The 19,735-nt window shown below is 46.9% G+C and overlaps 1 protein-coding gene across 1 annotated transcript; it reads left to right on the forward strand.

Annotated features, from left to right (window-relative positions):
* The first annotated feature begins 828 nt into the window (after positions 1 to 828).
* dlk2 (delta-like 2 homolog (Drosophila)) lies at positions 829 to 19,269 on the forward strand. Its single transcript, XM_064318435.1, has 6 exons — positions 829 to 1,110; positions 5,048 to 5,137; positions 11,357 to 11,414; positions 13,754 to 13,884; positions 14,734 to 14,878; positions 17,325 to 19,269. The coding sequence occupies exons 2-6, from the start codon at positions 5,053 to 5,055 to the stop codon at positions 18,142 to 18,144; spliced, it is 1,239 nt and encodes a 412-aa protein (XP_064174505.1). The 5' UTR covers positions 829 to 1,110; positions 5,048 to 5,052; the 3' UTR covers positions 18,145 to 19,269.
* The last annotated feature ends 466 nt before the right edge of the window (positions 19,270 to 19,735 follow it).

Genomic DNA, 19,735 nt, shown 5'->3' on the forward strand with positions numbered 1-19,735 from the left:
ATCTAATCCTACTGTGTGTAACACGGAAAATAGGATTTTGTTTACACACTTGTCCTTGTTCTAGTGGCAGCTTGCTGGATCTTGTTAGAAGTGCGAGTCTATTCAAAGGCAGACAAGAACAGATGGCAACCCTAGCCTTAAAGTACTGCAGCTACATGGATTGATGGGTTTCAATTGATAGCTATTATCACAGATGAACTTGTGAACCCTTACATCCAGAATATTGGGGGAAAACCCTGGAAAATCTGCCCTGTTGTGGTGCTCCAGAAACATGGTTGCTTCGTCTGTGTGTCTATCAACTTGTGCTTTCAAGCACTGCTTAAATTTACACACACACACACACACACACACACACACACACTTCCTTTGCGGTTAGACATGTAGATGCCTGTAAAACCATGCAGCCCTGATATTGTTCAGATAATCTCCTGAAAAATTAGCCCTTTCTTATGAAAGACTACAACCGCCTACAGACAAACGTGTAGGCAGAACCACCTCCAACCTGAGGATTCTTATCTGTCGCTACAGCAACAGCCTCACATATCACAGCCATGTGCGTAAGGTTCCGGAACACACGCACGAAAGCAAAAGAGTAGGTGTGCGGGATACCAGTTACTCAATAAGGAATCACATTCTCTCTCCGAAAAACATATTTTGACAAAAAAAAAAGAAAAAAAAAGAAGAAAACAACGCTTCCTTAGTTTTCAGGGTGTCTTTTTTAAGAGCTTGGCAGAGAAAGGCAGGGGGAAGGGGGGGGTGGTGGGGGGGGAAGGGGATAGTAATAATGGGAGACTGTCTCTTTAAGAGCGGCTCCTTTCCAGGTTGTGGCTGTGGAGTAGGGAGGCGGATCCATGCCCGTCCCTGTTCTGCCTCTGTTGCTTCAACAGGCTCTATATCAACAAAAACCCTCTGCTGCCAGCTTGCAAGCTCGTAAGCCCCGTGTGCATCTTAAATTTTTTTTTTTTTGCGTGTACATTTAGACAGCGAGTTGCGCACGTGTGCGCGTGTTTTGCACGTGTAAGCAAGCGCGCGCGACTGTACACACTCCTTCTGGCGCTCACCTGAGGACATCCTTCCCTTCCATCTGGCTCCAGCCAACTTCCATCTCAGGTGTGTACGTGTGTGTGTGCGTGAGAGTGTGAGAGTGTGCTGTGTGTGTCTTTCCGTGTGCCAGGTATTTTCACACTCCTGTGCCGTCTGTAAGAATACGCAAAGGGTTCACGCCGGAGGACCCTTTCTGGGGCTCTCATGCTTCGCGTCTGATTTCTGCCGGTTGTGGAGAACTGCGGTGCATACTGTTGGCTAGGCTTTCCGTCCTGTGTGGGTTATTCAAAACCATCAGAAACAGCTTCCCTGGATGTTAAGAGATGTTCTTGTCACATTTTGTTGTTACATTTAGCAACGCGTAGGCGGCTGACTACCGTACTGTCCCGTTCCTCAACGTTGCCGTTTTGAAATTCCAACTCAGTCTGTTCTTTAGATTTTTTGGATTGGGTGACTGTGACCAGTTACAATGCTAATGATGCTAAAGGTTTTCTTTTTTAAATTACCTGACCTTTTATTTGGTTAATTAATCTACTAATGCAATATTGGAACTGCTCGTTCCTCTTTGGTCTGCCAGATATAAAGCTTTCAGCTAGTTTGCACTGTGGAAATTCTTTAAAAAAAAAAATTTTTTTTTTTTGACAAGTTACAGTTTAATTCTATCAATAGCACGTGGAAAAAGTGGTCCACTACTCTGTGTGATCTTCCTGATAATTCACACGTGCACACAGACCCCATGTTCATGAGCCTCAATGCTTGGTCGAAGGGTTAATTCATTTTGGTCGAAGGGTTAATTCATTTAAAGGACCAACTAACTGCTCAACAACTTTTTTTTTTTTTTTTTTTAAGAACAGTGTTTTAACAGACGAAAAAAAAGAGAGTGCTGATGTTTCTCGGCAGGAAAAGAAGCGCCTGCCTCCCGCGCTGTGACTGTAAAAAAATGCGCTTCCAAGAATAATCACAGCAGCCCCCGGCTCGCGCCTCTGCTATTTCCTGACGGCTGCAGCAATCTCAGTCATTTACAGTTGTCTCTTAGCGTAGCTTGTTCTTCTGCCTAGCTGGGCCTGGCAGAAGGTTAGATCAGAATAGTGTTCACTGTGTGAACTAAACTGTTCTGTGTTCTTGGCTAGAAATAGCTGTACAAAATAAGCACTGTACCTTATCCGAACCTGTGTTGTTTTGTAGTTGTTCCAATGACCATGAAATGCACTTTTTGTACCTCGCTTTGGATAAAAGTGTCTGCCAAATAAATGTAATGTCTCTGGGAACTGACGTAAAAAGGCCGGGCAGGAACGCAAATGCAACGGAGGGGGTACAGCGCTAACTCTGGGGGGTGTTTTGTTTCTGAGCCGATGACTGGAGCCTCATCGCCAAAAAAATGTAATGTCTGCTTTTGAAATGCGTCACTCCGGTGTAACTCCACGTGCCCACAGAACTTGCACCCCTCCCTCCCGCCCAGCCAGCTTCTTTAGACTGGGTAACAGGGGATGGCATGTTTAGTGTGTCCATCCCATATAAAGATATCTTCAAAGAATGCTGGGGTTGTGGGCACTGTTCCTATAACACCACCCCCCCCCCCTTTGGCTTCGGTTAAAACACAAAACAACAAACACGTTCAGTCGCATTAAAAAGACAGATGGCTAAAAATAGGAAATCGGACCATGTGGCGATTACATACTTTGATACTTCCATGCTAACTGCTTATTTGTTCCATAGTTTGTTTCACGGTCAGGATGGACGCAACATGTGACTCGCTGCAATCGCCCACGTCTGAGCAGGTCATGTTTCCTGACCCTCGGATTTAGGTGTTGCTTTTATAAAATATCAAATTACAGAAAACCCCCCTCCCCCCCCCCCCTAAAATAGTTGTTATGAAAGTAGCTATATGAAAATGATATTGTGGCTACTTGGGGAGGGGGCAGGTGCTGCGGATTCTTTATTTGAGGCGGGGAGGGAGCAGTAATTGACATAGCTCCCAAGGGGACACCCGGGACAATAGGCCCGTGGCTATTTAACATGGCATGGGAGAAAGCCGCCTATTACGGAATTAAGTTTTGGCTCTCGGGTTGCACATTCAAAGCGTTGTCCGAGTTCGCTCTCATTAGCAGATCCGGGGGGACGCTCAATTAGGCCCCGACGGGCCCGGACCGACTGTTGTCCCGCCACCGAGTTCTAACGGCAAAAATCCACAGCCCAGGAACGCCGAGCGACGATTACCGGGAAGGGTATAAAAACACCTGCTGGTGGGGGGTGGGGGGGGTGGGGGGGTGGATTGAAATACACACCCCACCCCACCGGAGGAGAAACCATCTATCCCCTCTGTTGCTCTTCCCTGCCAACTTTAAAAAAATAAAAATAAAAAAAAAAGGTCAACCATCCCATCCGCCAAAGGGTCGATGAAAGCACCCACGCCTGGATTATCGCCCCTGTTCTTCTGCCGTCGTGCCACGCTAATCTGGCGTAGAGCGCCACCACATCACTTCGCCCCCCACCTGTTCTCCCTGATGGGTCTTCTGTGCTAAAAACTGGGGGGGGGGGCGGGGGGGCTGCGGTTGCATTTTCGCACCTAATGCAAATGCGCACCTGCGCACTGAGATGAGGACGGAGTGTAGCACAGTGGGTAAGGAACTGGGCTTGTAACCGAAAGGTCGCAGGTTCGATTCCCGAGTAGGACACTGCCGTTGTACCCTTGAGCAAAGGTACTTAACCTGCATTGCTTCAGTATATATCAGTGTAAAATGGAACAATGTAAAATGCTATGTAAGTTGTGTAAGCGCTCTGATAAGGCGTCTGCTAATGCCTGTAATGTAATGTAATGAGAATGAGAAACACCTCAGTGCTCCCCCCACCAGACCAGTATGGTTATTCAAAAAAATTTTTTAAAAAAGGAAGTATCGACCAAATCAATAAAAACAGACGACAGTGTGTACACACCATGGCAGTGAAGGGAAAGAAGAAAATAAAACGGGCTTGTTGCGAGTGTCCAGAATTAAAAATTTACACAGATGGTTTAATTATTAAAGCGAGTGTCCGTTCCCCCCGTCCAGCGATTGGGTTTCCCCTCCGTTTGATCTCTTGGAGGCTTGGATGAGGCGCGTGGCCCGTGTCAAGGAACTCTGGTGACACACAGCACGCCGCACGTCCAGCGAGTTCCCGAGAGAGGGGGAGGGCTGAGACACCCGAGTAAATTTAGCCCTCAGCAGGGCCCCCCCCTCATCTCTCCCGAACCTTCATCATCTCAACAGCTTGCTTTTGCTCGCTGGGGCTGAGTCACCCGTTTTTGGAGACACCATCTACTAGGTGTCCACCTGACACGTCTCTTCCCTGGCCAGTTTTTTTTTACTGTGACAAGTTCATTTATGAGAGCCTCCATTGCAGTCTTCTGTTTGTTCCTGAAGCTGGAAGACACACTGAATGCAAATTTGACTCAGGTTCGTCTTGACTCAGGTTCGTCCACTGGTCTCGATGGCCACCAAGGGCAGGGTAGACAAGAGTAGCGATGCTCACATTCTGATGATCAAATTCTCAAAGCAGAATTGCAGAATTTTTTGTACTGTTGAAAAAAATGGGGAAAATCAAGTGTGGTGACAGCATTTTGGGGTGGAGGGGGTATAAAAAAAAAACAGACTGTAACGAAAATGGCCCCTTGGCGTGAAAGGCACTCGACACACTGTGAAACCGGGTGAAATCCCCTTTTTTTTTTAGTTACAGTGAGCCGCCCCACGACCTTCAGATTACAACAGCTCCTCCCATGACCTTCACCCAATCTCTAAGCCAGAGTCAGCCCTTTAAACCTCCATTATCCACTGTGCTCGCTACTACCGGGAGCACAGGATCATAGGATTTGAAGGCTAAGGCTCAAATACCTACGTTGTCATGTTTTTATCTTTTTATTTATTGGTTTTTTTTTAATTTTTTTTTTTAAACTTAACATAGCTTTGGAGGTCGCCGACGGCTTGACCTCAGGAGGTACTGACGAGATGTTTCTCTGGTCCCATTTCAGATCCCATGCCCACAGCCATGCCTCGCAGATTCACCCTCGGCCTTCTGGTCTGGAGCTGCGGCCTGCTCGTCCAGAACTGCGCAGGGCAAGGTAAGGGTCACGGGTCGAACGCGGGCGCGCGACCGGAAACCTGGGCGGCATGTGGCAGCCGAACAACTTGCCAACCGTGGCTCAAGGTGTCCCGCTAGGTTACGCACGATGGGGAGTACCGCCACCGGAACGGCAGGGATCTAGGCGGTGGTTACGTTCCCCAAACTTAACATGCAGTAGCGACGCCACTAGCCAATCAGGCCCCCCGGCAAATCTGCGCACTCCAGCTGCGCAGACCATCCTTGCCAATACCTGGCTTGGGCCAGCCAGTGAACCAAATCAGGAGCCACCTCCACACATTTGAGGACACTGTAGCCACAGCATGGACCTACGCTCATTTTCCTTTTGGTACATTCCATCTCCGTTAGGTAAAGAAAATGTTAAAAAATTAAAAAATTAAAAAAACTAGTTTGCTGAGGCAAACTCCCAAGAACGTGGAACTGCTACACAGAGTGTACCTGTATAAATGTGTGCTGGCACATTCCAGTGGAAACATCTGCGACAGACATACAGACTTACGTACCGAATGTAGTTCCAGCATGAACAGAACACCATTATAAATCTGTGCAAGCTGGTGAAAGCATGACAACTATCACATTTTGCTCTAACGTATAACAAAAAATTAAAAAAAATCTCCAAGTCAAAAAGCTTTCCGTGTGAGAAGAAGTTGTGGGATTGTGGAGATATAACTTGCTACAGAGAATACTGTCTTTTGCTGACCCTTATTTTTTTTTTTTTGTTGCCTGAAATAACCTCATTTAGGACAGCTAAAATGAGATAAGATACTGGCAGGAGGTACGTGTCTTTGAGGCTGCAGAAGCAGAAACAGGGCCTGTTAAGAAACTGCAAAGGGGAGAAAGTCTGTAATCCCCATCAAGAACATGACCAGCAGACCTCAGAGCCAGGGATAAGGCGTCACATTTGTGCTTGACTGTCCTGGCTAAATATTTTTCTAATGGCACAAGCAGCTGAGTGGACGCTGAGATTGAATGATCCTTAACTTTGTAGGGGATCCAATTTCAGTTCCGTCATCAGACACTCTTCAACCCCCACCCCCACCCCCCCCCCTCCCCAAACCCTGAATGCCCTGGCTCCTCCCGGGCCTCAACCCTGGATGGAGACACGCGTCTACAGGCACACACGCACGCGTCCGGCCACACACACACACACACATGCGTCCAGGCGCACACACACACACGCGTACGGGCACACACACACACACGCGTACGGGCACACACACACACGCGCGTTCGGGCGCATGCACACACACACATACGGGCACACACACACACGCGTCCGGGCGCACGCACACACACGCGTCCGGGCGCACACACACACACGCGTCCGGGCGCGTGGGCTGGCTGCAGGCTCACAGAAACCCAAGCCTGCGTTTATAAGCAGCACCGGGGTGCTGGCGGAGGGCCGCGAGGGTGGCGGGATGGGGTTTCACGGATCGGACCGGGGCAATAAAATTAGACCCCGTTGGGTTTTAACACGAAAATACTTTCTGCCCAGGTCTTTTCTCTCCCTGATGGAAGGGCGATGCGTGTCCCAAGATGCAGGGCTCGGGACTAGAGGTCTTCAGGAGTCCCCCGAAAACCAAAATAACCGGGGACTTGACCCAGGTGCCAAGCGGGTCGGAGTCTAAAATTCATTGTTTCTCAGGTACGGGTCAGGCCCGCTACCATTAATCGCAGGTCCTGGTGGAATGAAATTGCAGTTAATGTACGCAAGAGGACCCAGGAGTAGCTGTCCACTTCCTGTTTTATTTCGCAGAAGACAACTGGTGATCACATTCCACCCCGTCATTTTGGTGGGACTGAGCTGCACGTCATCTTCATTAGAAGGGTGCATCTAGTACTTGTCAATCAAACACAATTCTGCAAACTGCCGACGCATCTAAATTCACACAAACCTCATTAGGGAGATTAAGAAAGTCTTAAATGTGACGAAGAGGGAACCTTTCTTTCGCAAAATTGACGGATAATTACGTGAGGGAGAGCCCAGAGATCAAACGCCAGCAGGTAATTCATCTGAGTGCTTTTGTGGTCGCCGCTGGATGACTAACAGTGGGGTCATCCTCATTTAAGGACGGGGACAAGGACCCACTGCTGAGTAATGAGACTTTGATGCCATATCAATTCAAAACCCTCCCCCCTCCCTTCCCTGGGAAGTGTTCATTTTCCCCCAGATATAAAATGTACCTTTTCAAGATTCTGCCGTGTTCCGCAAATTCAGTTTTCCTATCTACATAATACAATTCCCATCAGCAATTTTACCAACAACCCCTAGACCTCATGAGCAAAGAATTATGGGAGCTGGAGGCTAGGGGCATACAAAAATGGTCGCCGACACCCTCTTCAAAGATGCACTCGTCCTATGGGGGCGATGCACACTGAATACCTTACTCTGGAAGTCTGTCTCTTGGGCTATTAGTGAGCCCTCAAGCTCCCATCACGAGGCCTTTGCTCAACTTGTAAACAGTCCCTCCTCTCCTCAGACATAAAAAGCAATAACCGTAAATAAATAAACAGAAATAATCTACGCAAGCATGAAGATGGCCTCCCACCTATTCCAAGCTCCCTCTGCATCTGTAGCTGACAACAGCAGCTATATTTACTCAGGCGGGTACGCTGTGAATCCTCTGAACCGGGGCCGGCCCAGGGCAAGGCCTAGCTGGAGGCGATTCCACCGGTGGGGTTTTCGACCTTATCAGAGGTGCCGCTGGAATGGCGGTACGGCAAACAGGCGGCTGGGCGGGCCATTATCCCAAACCCACAGGGAGCAGGAAGGAGTTGACAGTCGAGGCTCCTTGTTAGCTTGTCTGCACCTGGGTTCGTGCTTGCTGGCCACTGATTCGCTCCCCGGAGCTGTCACTCAGCACTTCAGCCCCTGGTCACCAGGGAGGGCGGGTCTTTGTGTTCCGGAATGTTAATCCTGCTGTGACCACATTGGTAACAAGGGGGTACGTTTATACCCCAGTTGAATGGGCAAACGTATAGCAGCGTAAAAACCCAAACTGAAAAATCCCAGCTATGTACAATGGATAGCTTTCGTGAAAGGAAAATCAACAGCGGCATCAAACAGTGCTCAATACTACGATCTTTGAACAACTGACGTGTGAAACGGATTTACACTGATTTACACACTTCCCTGCACTGCATCAATATATATTGAGATAACAGCACCCCAGAAATTACAATAGTCACTGAGTGTAACCCACGAATGCATCAAATCAGTCCTTGCTCATATTTGCTCGACAGAGCACTGCGACTGAAGCTAATACTCAATCCCGAATTTGGAGACGCACGTTCGAAGATCTGAGGGAGAGCGATCACAGTCACGCGGCCGTTCTCCCCTGGGACGATGGCCACTCCCGTAGCCGAGGCGTGGACGGCACCACCAGACTTCACAAGAAGAAGAGAAGACGCTGGCTGGAATTTTTCGAGACAAACGGGGGGCAAGATTAAATTACTGGACGGTTTGGAGTGAGACCAGGCCGTGGAATGTGACACAACCTCAGGAGATGCTTGTGATGAATGCCTTCGGAGCGGGGCGCAGCACGGCTGAGCCGAGCCGAGCCGAGCCGAGCCGAGCCGAGCCGAGCCGAGCCGAGCCGAGCCGAGCTTTGACGCGGGCTTTAATAACCTTTTGCCGGGGGGGAGATTTAGAAATAAACAGGCTTCTGAGAGGCCTGCCCTGAAGGGACAGTGCTGACAGCAAGAATTCTATCTACGTTTATCGCCTGTAAAAAACCATCACACAGATAAACCTCCAGGATATAGTGCGCGCATGGAAAACAGCACTTCTAGGATGGTGATGTTGATTGACTGCACTGTTCTAGCAAACACTCCTTAAATCAAGCCACACTCACACATGCACATACGCACACACACAAGCACAACACACACAACCACACACACAAACACACACACCCACCGCACACAAACAACAACTAGTACTTCAGCTTTTTTTTGCAGCTCAACAATGTAAGTTCTGTTCATTTAAGTTTCATTTTTCTTTCACAGTTTTTAAAGCCTCTTGAACATGCGCTGGTACTGTTTTATCTCTCTCCTGTTTAGAATACATCAGCTAATCCCAGGATTTCCCAGCTGTCTGTATTTAAGAGATTATACTTTTATTTTTTTGTTTTCCAAACTGTTCTCAGATAACAGTTATGGCATCTCAGCTGTTCTCTGGAATACAAAGGAGCCTCAGCATTTATTCTTCAAGCTCCACTGTTCCCGCAAACACGCACACTTGCTGTAGCCAGTATTAATGACACATTCCTGCCATTCTGCTTCAAATGAATTGCTATTATTCCCACACTAAGTCCAGAATAACAGTTACAGCATCTACAAATTCCTTGAAAAAAAGAATTAATATCGCACCAAAAATCAGAAGTACTCACGAGAACACCCTAAACTTAAACAATAACTCCCAAGAGTGAGTACAGCTCACAACAGTACAGCTTTCTGAGAATTATATTGTTTTGCAACATGCTCACGCACGTTCTCTAGTGCCAAGCCCAACAAAAAAAAAGGATCCGGGGTTCATCCTGCCGGTGTTGGAATTACTCAATGTCAAAGCGGCTCAGTCTTAAAGAGTCAGTTTTCACGGTGCGATGCAGGGGCGACTCCTGTGAAGGGCCGAGACGGGAAGGAATTATGAATTCCAGAAATGCTGAAGCAAAACTCGTACGGGTGGCGACATGACCGCGGCGCATTCCTGGCCTCCCTCCGCGCACGTGCCCCGCGTGTCTGCCGTCACCACCGCGCACGCACTGGCCAGACGCCCACGCCGACCGCAGCGCGTGAACTCGCAGTTCCGTCAGCAAAGGGTGAACTGGCTAACACGGCTGCATTCTTCATTAGAGGAAAAAAAAAATGTTAACGAGCCTTAACGAGATATTAACTGTGACAGAACGGCAAAAAAGGGTCCAGTAAATTATGATACTTGTACAACAGGTCGATTCACGGGGGAGATATAAGAGCAATCACAATGTGACAGGCAAGGAAGATAACCTTTAATATCTATAACCACAAATAACTCTCCACACACTAAAGAGTCAAGCAGAAGCGCTTACTGAGCCATGGCTATATTTATGAGTATCATATTTAGATATTTCAAACAACTGCCTCACAAACTGACAAACACCATTCATCGTATCATTGACAGCTACATAACTGGCATCGATTGAGGCCGATTCCATAAGTCAATGAAGCTACGTGTCAAATATGAGTGGGCCCATCGATTTATTTCCATGGCTGTGGAAATCCTAAGCAAAAAAAAAATCAATGGTAATCTGATGTTTGCATCTTTACATGGAGCCCTGCCGGAATTCATCCCCCAATAGCATGCTTCACCATGTTTGTAAAAAACAGACTAGTCAGACAGTGGCTACAGAACAGCTTGGTCCTCAGATTTCAGTACATGTTAACAAGCATTTAAACTGTATAAGTTACAGTTCTTTGGTATAAATCCCTGGAAAAACGCACCAAATATAACTATTTTATTTTGTTGTCTCATCGGAGCATTTGGAATACTGAAAGCCTTCAAAAAGTTGCAAACTACTTTTTTTTTTAAGGTTTTGAGTCGCGATCCAAGGAACACATTATGAATGCAACAGACGGTCACAACTTCAAATGTGTTCTGCAAAGCATAAAATTGAAGAAGTCTAATCTACTGTTCAACAAAAGCGTGAAATTGGTTATCTGGTAACAAACAGAGAAGCAAACGACAACTTGAGTGGCTCTTTATACACGTGATAAATATGAAAGCGCAAAGGGAGATCGGGCCTTTTGTTTATACTACAGTGGGACCGTGTCAAAAACTGCCTCCAGTTTGCCGGCTAACTCATCTGGAGAACGAAGTGTGTCTTACCTGAGCATGTGATTCACAGCACGAAGGAGAGGCTTCTTTTGATTTTGTGTTATATTTTTTTCCCCGACGTATGTTCTGTGTAAAATTTATAAACATGTACTTATTTAGCTGTACTCGACTGTGGGAAGAGGATCAGTTAAGAGCCATTTCTCATTTCTAAAGAAAAAGAAAAGCCACATATGCAGGCCCAAACCCTGAACGGCAGGCGTCAAGGCAACTGCCTACATGTCTTGGTGAAATGGTCTTCTGAAACACGACTAAGGGATGAAGACATAAATCAATCGTGGATCTGTCGGTCTATCTCGATGATTAAACGTTTCCCGATTTTCTTTCCAGAGGGAGAATGCCAGTGTAACCTGAGCCACGGGCGGTGTGACGAGAGCGGCGTGTGCAGGTAAACATGCCGTCGCAAATTTATGCAATGTTCTAGCCTGCCACAAAATTAGGAGGCAGTCCTATGTGCTTAAATTGTTTATATATATATATTTTTTTTAAATTTATTTATTTTTATTTATTTATCCAAAAGCCCATTAGAGTTTAAACTGACTGCTATGGTTTTAGGTTTTATATTAATTTTACAAAGATAGCATCACGGTAACCTACTTTATATTAAAGTCCTGGCCTGCCAAAACTGGCTATTAAAAAACAGCAAGCTATTGGCTTTTTCGCTTACATTAAGTCCTGAAATCATCCGAAATAAACTGGTAAATTCTACAAGTGACCCCTACCTGAAACATGTCCCTGTGTAATTGAGGCTTACCGTGACTTCTCCGGTGTGCGGGGCGTTTATCGGCCCAGTCAGTGCGTGGCGTCCATCTGGCGTTTGACGATTAACGGATGCGGATGTAAACCTCAATTCGTTGTGCAGTTGCCAGATGGGGGAAAAAAAATAGCAAAGGGTGATCTTTGGTCAAGAAGGCAGAGGACAAGCATTTTAACCCATCAATAAACCTATTGAACCTTAAAAATGCAGGAATGTAGCTTGACTTTGCTCCTGCATTTCAAGATTTCAGTACGACGCTGACATTTAAGCATCAGTGTGCTTTGTGAGTTATTTAAACCTTGTCCTTAAGCAGAACTCCCCAAACATTTCCTCGCGATTACAGTCTGTTGTTCTTTAATTTATCACATGTATTCTGTAGCAGAACAAACAACTCTAAGCCAAGTTTAAATTGCTTTCTATTCGATACAAAATCTTTAGGCCTATTTGAATTTCAAAGTGGCTCTCCCTCTAGGCAGAACATGCATTCATAAACGAGTGTTGTTTTTCTAGCGAAATATTTGGGTTTCATTTTACATAGTAGGCTACAAATAAGAAACTACAGTGCAGTCCATAAATATTTGGACAATGACACAATTTTAGTTGTTTTGGCTCTACTCCCAACACATTGATTTAGAGTGAGACAGTTAAAGTACAGACTGTGAACTTAAATTTTAGGGTATTTACATCCGTATCAAGTGAACCTTGTAGAATTTACAGCCATTTTAATGCATATTCCCCTTCATTTTAGGGGCGCAAATGGGACAGTTGGCTGCTCAGCTGTTTCTTGGCCGGCTGCATGTCGTTGCATCATTAGCTAATGCACAAGAAAGCTAACTAAAGGTCTAAAGTTGATCCTACGTGTGGCATTTTCATTTGGAGTTACTTACTGTTGTCTCTCAACATGAGGACCAAAGAAATGTCAATGCCAGTAAAACAGGCCATCATGAGGCAGAAAAATCATATCACCATCCAAATCATCATCTGTGAAACATGGTGGAAGCAGTGTTATGGCTTGGGCATGTAAGTCTGCCACTGGAACTGGCTCACTTGTCTCTATTGATGATGTGACTGCAGACGGCAGCAGCAGGATGAATTCTGAAATGTACAGAAGCATCTTATCTGCTCTAGTCCAACCAAATGCCGCAAAGGTCATTGACCTTGCCATAGGACAGCGACCCCAAACATACTGCTAAAGCAGCCAACTAGTTTTTTTTCAGGGCCCAAAAGCGGAATGTTTGTGGACAGGCCAAGTCAATCATCTGACCTGAATCCAACTGAACATGCGATTCACTTGCTGAAGGGTAGAATTAAGGCAAAAATCCTCTGAAACAAACAGGAACTGAAGGTGGCTGCAGTACAGGCCTGGGAAAGCATTACCAGGAAAGATACCCTGCATCTCCTGATATCTAGACTTCAGACAGTCATTGAATGCAAAGGATTTACGACCGAGTAATAAATATGACCACTTTAATTGAGATTATGTTCATTTGTCCAATTACTTTTGGTCCCTCTAAAATGGGGAAACTACATATGAAGGGGCTGCAACTGCTACGTGGTTCACCCAGTGTTGATATAAATACTGAACTGAACTCACTCACTGTCCAGAACTGACATTGTGTAGACTGGTACATAAAGTAATGGTTTTTGTTATCAGAAAATATAAGCCCTCCTGTTCAATAACGTTCTTGCAGTTTCTCATTTTTACAAGCATTATTCTTAGTAAATATTCGAAGTTCATGTCTTGAAATCCGACCGAGTTGCTGCGCTGCGTTTATGGTTAGCGCCCTCGTGTGTCTAGTTCTGTCATTGCCAGAAAGCCGAACTCCGGGTGCAACTGGCAACAGTGCAATTTTACGAGCTACTTGCGAAGCGCTAATAAAACGATAACCTAATTCCAGAAAAATGTATATGCCGTAAAAGTGACAGGTTGATGAGAATGTTAAAAAAAACAAACCATGTTGGTGTCTCAGGTGCGATCCAGGCTGGGAGGGACCCCAGTGCGATGACTGCGCGCGAATGCCAGGCTGCGTGCATGGCTCCTGCCACCAGCCCTGGCAGTGCACGTGCGAGAACGGTTGGGCTGGACGTTTCTGTGACAAAGGTGAGCCGGCCATTCCGAGCGTGTTGTGCCGAGTATATTCAGTTATTGTTGAAGCAGTAACTGAATATATTTTTTGTCTGTACCTTCTGTTTTCAACAATACACAGCAGACAGATGCAGACAATTCCAGCAGATACATCAAGTTTAAAAAAAAAATTGGGAACGATTTATCACAAAACATTTCAATCAAGTTAATTTTGGTAGCATTTGTGCAAATATTGTCACTCAACAGACACAAAAACTTGAAATTCATTGTGAATTTGAAATTGTATTATATGTGTGAGTGGTATACTTAGTCCAGAGACTATAACTTTTTATTAAAACTTTGGGATACAGTTAATTAATTATAGCCTTCCGCTCAGGTGTGTGGCCTTTTGAAGTTTAAAATAAAAAATGAATTCTGGGTTTGTCCTGCCATTTTATTATATTCCAGTACTTTAACCTAAAGCGAAATATAAAAAAAGAAAAGAAATTACGTACGTAATATTCTTTCAATTTTTTAGTGTGAAATGATAAAAAAGTCATTATATTATCATAATGTTTCATTGTGCTGGAGGCATGTTATCTGCTAATAGGGCTGATGTTCGGCAGTAGAAAGACCCTGAACCCTCTTCCTGTTGTATAGAAATAATCTCTTTATGTCTCTTTATTTAGTTTCACTGCGACACAAATACGTGCAGGGCCACTTAACTATTGCATTCGTTTGCAAAAAAAAAAAAGAAAAGAAAAAAGAGCAGAATTCTGGTAGATTGGGAGGAATTATTTGACCTTGGTAGAATAGATCTCTTTTAATATCTAAGAGTGTAACAGCTCACCCTTCCCCCCTCCCCCCTCCCCCCCTCCCCCCCAGATGTCTTGGTGTGCACCAATGAGCAGCCCTGTCAGAACGGAGCCACCTGCTTCACCAATGACAGCGGGGATTACTCCTGCTTCTGTCCGGAGGGCTTCCACGGCAGGAACTGTGAAATGAAGGCGGGGCCTTGCCAGAGGGCCAGGTCAGTGTTCCTCCCCTCGCCACGGCAACCCAACGCACCGCGTTACCGCAGAGCTCCTGAACGCACCGTGAGAATGTCTGGGGGGGGGGGGGACCGCAGACCTTGTTTTCGGTTTCTTGGGGCAATGATGGCGAACTGGTTTCGTGCATGTCCCCGGCGGGTCATTGGTGTTGTGACCCTTGGGCAAGACCCCATCGACAATACAAAAAGTAAGAAACGAGAATTCTCATAAAATCTGATCTTTTGCCGAGCGAGCACCATACGTAAAAAACAGGGTGCCTGTTTTGCAAAAAAACGGATCTAATGTTATGCAAACGCTGTGAGTATAAATCAAGTGAGGAACTCACAAGCTTCAAATGCATTCCTAATACATAAATATGACAAATGTGTTCATTAAACACACCCCAACAGAATTCATATGACAAAATACATTCATGCTTTGGGTTGATTTCTGTCTTCTGTCATATGTAGATTGTCTAGGCACAGGTAGGATCCCTTCGAAACATCCCGCTGGTTAAAATGCAACCCTGCTCCTATGCTGGTCTTCACTGCTTCGCTAAATTAGCCTACTATCTCACGCTGCATCTGTCAAATTCAAGACCCTGGCACTAGCCTAGCGTGCAGCCAAGAGCCGAGCCTCTTCCAGGCTTTCTTCGCCTACCACACTTTACACCCGCGTGAGCTCGCTGCTTAGCAACAACAGGTGGTCATCGGGCGGCCAGGTCTGCCCTGCAGAGAAAGACTCATCACAACCTCGCGCTCTCGCCTCACTGCGCCCTCTAGTGGCGGAATGAGCTAGCTACCAGTCAACCGGTCAAACTCGCAGATTAATAATTAGCCTTCTGAAAATGACACTTGCTCGAGCCATTAGGAAGAATTTTTTCACGCAGAGAGTAGTCCATGTGTGGAATGGCCTGCCCGGTCACGTAGCAGAGGCAGAAACTCTGGGGATTTTCAAGGCTAGGCTTGATACGGTGATAGATACTATCTAGTCTGTAGGTAATCAGAGCACTAATTTAGTTAGGAAGATTACGAGCATCGTTGGGCCGAACGGCCTGTTCTCGTCATTATATTATGTTATGTTATGTTATGTTAAGCCTTTGTTAACCTTGGATTCCCAGAACTTGGACATGTACCGTGCCATGCACTCAGAATCTGACCAATGCAGTCGCTAACTGAAATATGGCATGGCGGGACGCACGTAGGTAGCTAAGCCCTAAGATGAGTGCAGTGCTATGAGGAAAGGTAACAGTGACTTAATGGATCATTATTTGGCACTATGCCACGATGTACGCTAATGTGGTGCTTATGGATCATTATTTGGCACTATGTGAACAGTGGGGAAAGGTAATTTGCCTCATGGATCATTATCTGAGAGTATGCGTGAATTTATGGAGGTGTGTTGTTCTTAAGAATGAAAACTATGTCATGATAGTAAGCACAGTCTTTCAGCTTGGTGTACATTTTGTGTTTTACTGTCTGTCTCCTGCACCAATGTTTTTGTGTCTGCTATGTGGTTGCATCTTTCCAAAATGAACTTGTAAATCAGCATGGATAAAAGCATTTGCCAAAAAAAAAACAAAACAACAACTATAAAGTATATCAGAACCGAAGAACTGCAGCAAAAGACTCAAAAAAGGTGCCGAGATTCGAGGTATTATTTGTAATTCCAAGATTTACAAGTTTACAATTTCCAAGAGAAAAAAAAAATAGCATCAAATCACCATCTAAACCGCGTATCAGGGAATGAACCGTGAGTGTGAATAATTAATACTGCATTAAGGCTATTTGGGCTCCTGCTGCTGTTGAAAAAAAAAAAAAAACACAAAAAAACAGCCTCTGGCGGCTGACTGGCAGTGGTTCTGACACGGCGAGACAATCCCCCATCACACAGCGCAGCGATCGTGTAATTCGGGGGGGGATATTATTACTTGCCCCGGCAAGTGCCCGGGCACACACGCTGGGAGGGGGGGGGGGGGAGCAGGGGGTCTCCCTGGGGGGGCCGCCATTGCGCACGCAGAAGACAGCGGTTTCCACGGAAACCTCGGGGCCACGGAATTGACACGTTATGAATAATCCTGAAAATCATGGCGCGCCTACGCGCATACTGATCAGGAGCCACCGAGCAGCCCCGTAGACTCGAGTCTCAGGCCGGATTTTAGAATGGGGCGGCGGTGTAGTATAACGGGTAAGGACTAAGGAGTAACCTAAAGGTCACAGGTTCGATTCCCCGGTTAGGACTCTGTCATTTGTCTGAGCTGCCTGCATGTCTTTAGGAATACTGGAGGGTTGAATCTAGGTGTAGTTGAGTCTAGTGCTCGTTTACTAATAACCGCACAGGAATCCCCAATTCCTCACACAGAGACTGCTCACCTCTGTTCTGTGTGTCACTCACTGAGCTTCCTCCAGCGTTCACTGACAGCGCTCCCTCCGGTGTCACGCAGAGTCCCCACATTAGGCGTAACGGCGGTCCTGTGGGCTGCGAGGACGACGGCGGCTTCGCCCCGCGGCTGTCCTGCCGCTGCCTGGCGGGCTTCGTGGGGGCGCGCTGCGAGGCGGACGTGGACGACTGCCTGATGCGCCCGTGCGCCAACGGCGCCACCTGCGTGGACGGCGTCAACCGCTTCTCCTGCCTGTGCCCGGCGGGCTTCTCCGGCCGCTTCTGCACCGCCAACCAGGACGACTGCGCCAGCGCGCCCTGCCGGAACGGCGGCCGCTGCCTGGACCGCGTCGGCGCCTTCCGCTGCGTCTGCCCGCCGGGCTTCGCCGGGAGGGCCTGCGAGCGGTCGCCGCGGCAACCGGGCGCGGAGACCCGCCCCCCCCCCACGCCCTGGGTCTCCCCCGGGTGGACGGGCGGAGGGGGGGGTGGAGGAGGTGGAGGAGGGGGCGGGGCCACGGCGGGTAACTCCTCCTCCTCCTCCTCCCCACAGCGGGTGACGGGCGGCGGCGGCGGCGGCGACGAGCGGCTGCTGAAGATCTCGGTGAAGGAGGTGGTGACTCAGCGAGGGGCGGGGCTGACGGAGGAGCAGCTGGTCACGCTGCTGGTGCTGGGGGGCATGACCCTGGCCGTGGTGGCGCTGACGGCCGTCCTGGTCCTCCGGGGGCACTGGCAGGAGCGCTGCGGACACTGCGACCCCCAACGGGCCCGGGCCCGCCCCGCCCCCGACCCCGCCCCCAGCCCCGCCCAGCAGGAGTGCAAGATCAGCTTCCTGCACCAGCCCAGTCCCAAAGTGGAAAAAAAGAGGCTCAACACACAGGTCATTTAGCCCCGCCCACCCCACCCCCCCCTCCTCATCCTGCTACCTGAAAGCCTGGTAGAGACTGGTTGGTGGACCTGCTGCTTTGGGTGAAGGCCACGCCCTACTCCTGCCCTCCCCCTCTCTCTGATTGGCCAAATGGCTCAGGGGGTGGGGGTCACTGGAGAGACTTTAAAAGGGCACTTCTTTGCTCTTGTAAAAGACGGGGGGAAATCAACAAACTGTCCTGGGACGGAAGAGCTGAGCTCTGCAAACCGAACTTATTTGGGAGAGAACGGCGGAGGCAGTGAAGTAAAATGTGAAAAAATGTAACAAACAATCAACAGAAGAATGTGCAAAGAACACGGAGGCACATTGCAATTCTGTGAAAAATGATTACTGTCGCTGTCCATCTTCAAATTAGTTGCCAGAGTTTTTTTTCTTCAATGCACTGCAGCCTCAGAAAGCCAAGATTGATAAAAATGACATTTTTTTACAGCCAAGAACAATTGCCTTTGACATTACCATATTCACAGAATATCCCAGAGTCCGTTATGTTCCATTGTGTCTGAAATAAATAAAATACAGGAAATGTTCTGTTCAAATACACACGTAAGAACGTGTTCTCATATACAGGGCAAAGCATATCCCAAAAGAATACTTCTAATATGTGTAATAATAGTGGGAGTGAGAAACAGATTTCTTGTCTTGTTCAGGTTGAAAAACATATTCAGAATATCTGAATATCTCCATCCATTTTCGGAAACGTATAGTCTGTGCTCTTATTTATTTTTGAACCATTTTCTGTACCATCAGTGATTTTTATACTTTTGTTAGAAGCGATTACAGTACTGTACGTACGGTCAGGTCAGGTTTAGCTGACATAGCTGCACGATGCTGCAGTCGGATTTAAAGTGACTTTGCAGCACTGAAGGAGGATGAATGAGCACATCGTCCGTGTGCAAGTAGAGAATCCTGAAGAACAGCGTTGTAGTCGACAGTATTTCAAAGCTGTAAATGTAATTTATTCTTGTAATTTATTTTGTGAATCGTGGAAAAGCTGTACATGGTCTCTTTTTGGAATTTTTTTTTGTTTTTTTTTGTTCCTATTTTTGATACTGAACGTGTGCAATTAAAACTGTGAACCATTTCTTACGGGCGCAGTAGAGTACTGTGATTTTGAAAAAATGTTGCGGGGAGCTGGGGGTAAGGCTCTTTGTAAGGAATGCCTTTTATTGTCTAGGTGGGCCTGTCTGGTACTGTATCGGTGAATGTGTTTCAATATAGTTAACTGCTGATAGGAATAAGCAGAAATATGTCCTAGTGCCAACAAGATGCCCCCTTTACAAAGAAACTGCTTTTTTACGGCTAAGATCAATAAACACACTCACACACACACACACACACACAAACTCTCACACTCACGCGTATAAAAACAATGAGAAATGGCAGGAGGGCAGCACAGATTTGCTGGTCAGGCTTCTCCTACTGTTTAAACTGTGTGGGAATGTTTAGAAATGGCTGCCAAACATCCAGCCAAGATCTCACTCTCTGGCCCAGCCTGAAGGGCTCTGCAGATGAACACTCAACACTCACATCAACACTCAAAGCAGACCTGACC

The sequence above is a fragment of the Anguilla rostrata genome, chromosome 18 (assembly GCF_018555375.3).
Source record: "Anguilla rostrata isolate EN2019 chromosome 18, ASM1855537v3, whole genome shotgun sequence".
Lineage (NCBI taxonomy): Eukaryota > Metazoa > Chordata > Actinopteri > Anguilliformes > Anguillidae > Anguilla > Anguilla rostrata.

Coding starts and splice junctions, on each gene's coding strand:
- dlk2 (XM_064318435.1), top strand. CDS start 5,053: ATGCCCACAGCCATGCCTCGCAGATTCACCCTCGGCCTTCTGGTCTGG. Junction 5,138..11,356: donor CCAGAACTGCGCAGGGCAAG/GTAAGGGTCACG, acceptor TTTTCTTTCCAG/AGGGAGAATGCCAGTGTAAC. Junction 13,885..14,733: donor TGGACGTTTCTGTGACAAAG/GTGAGCCGGCCA, acceptor CCTCCCCCCCAG/ATGTCTTGGTGTGCACCAAT.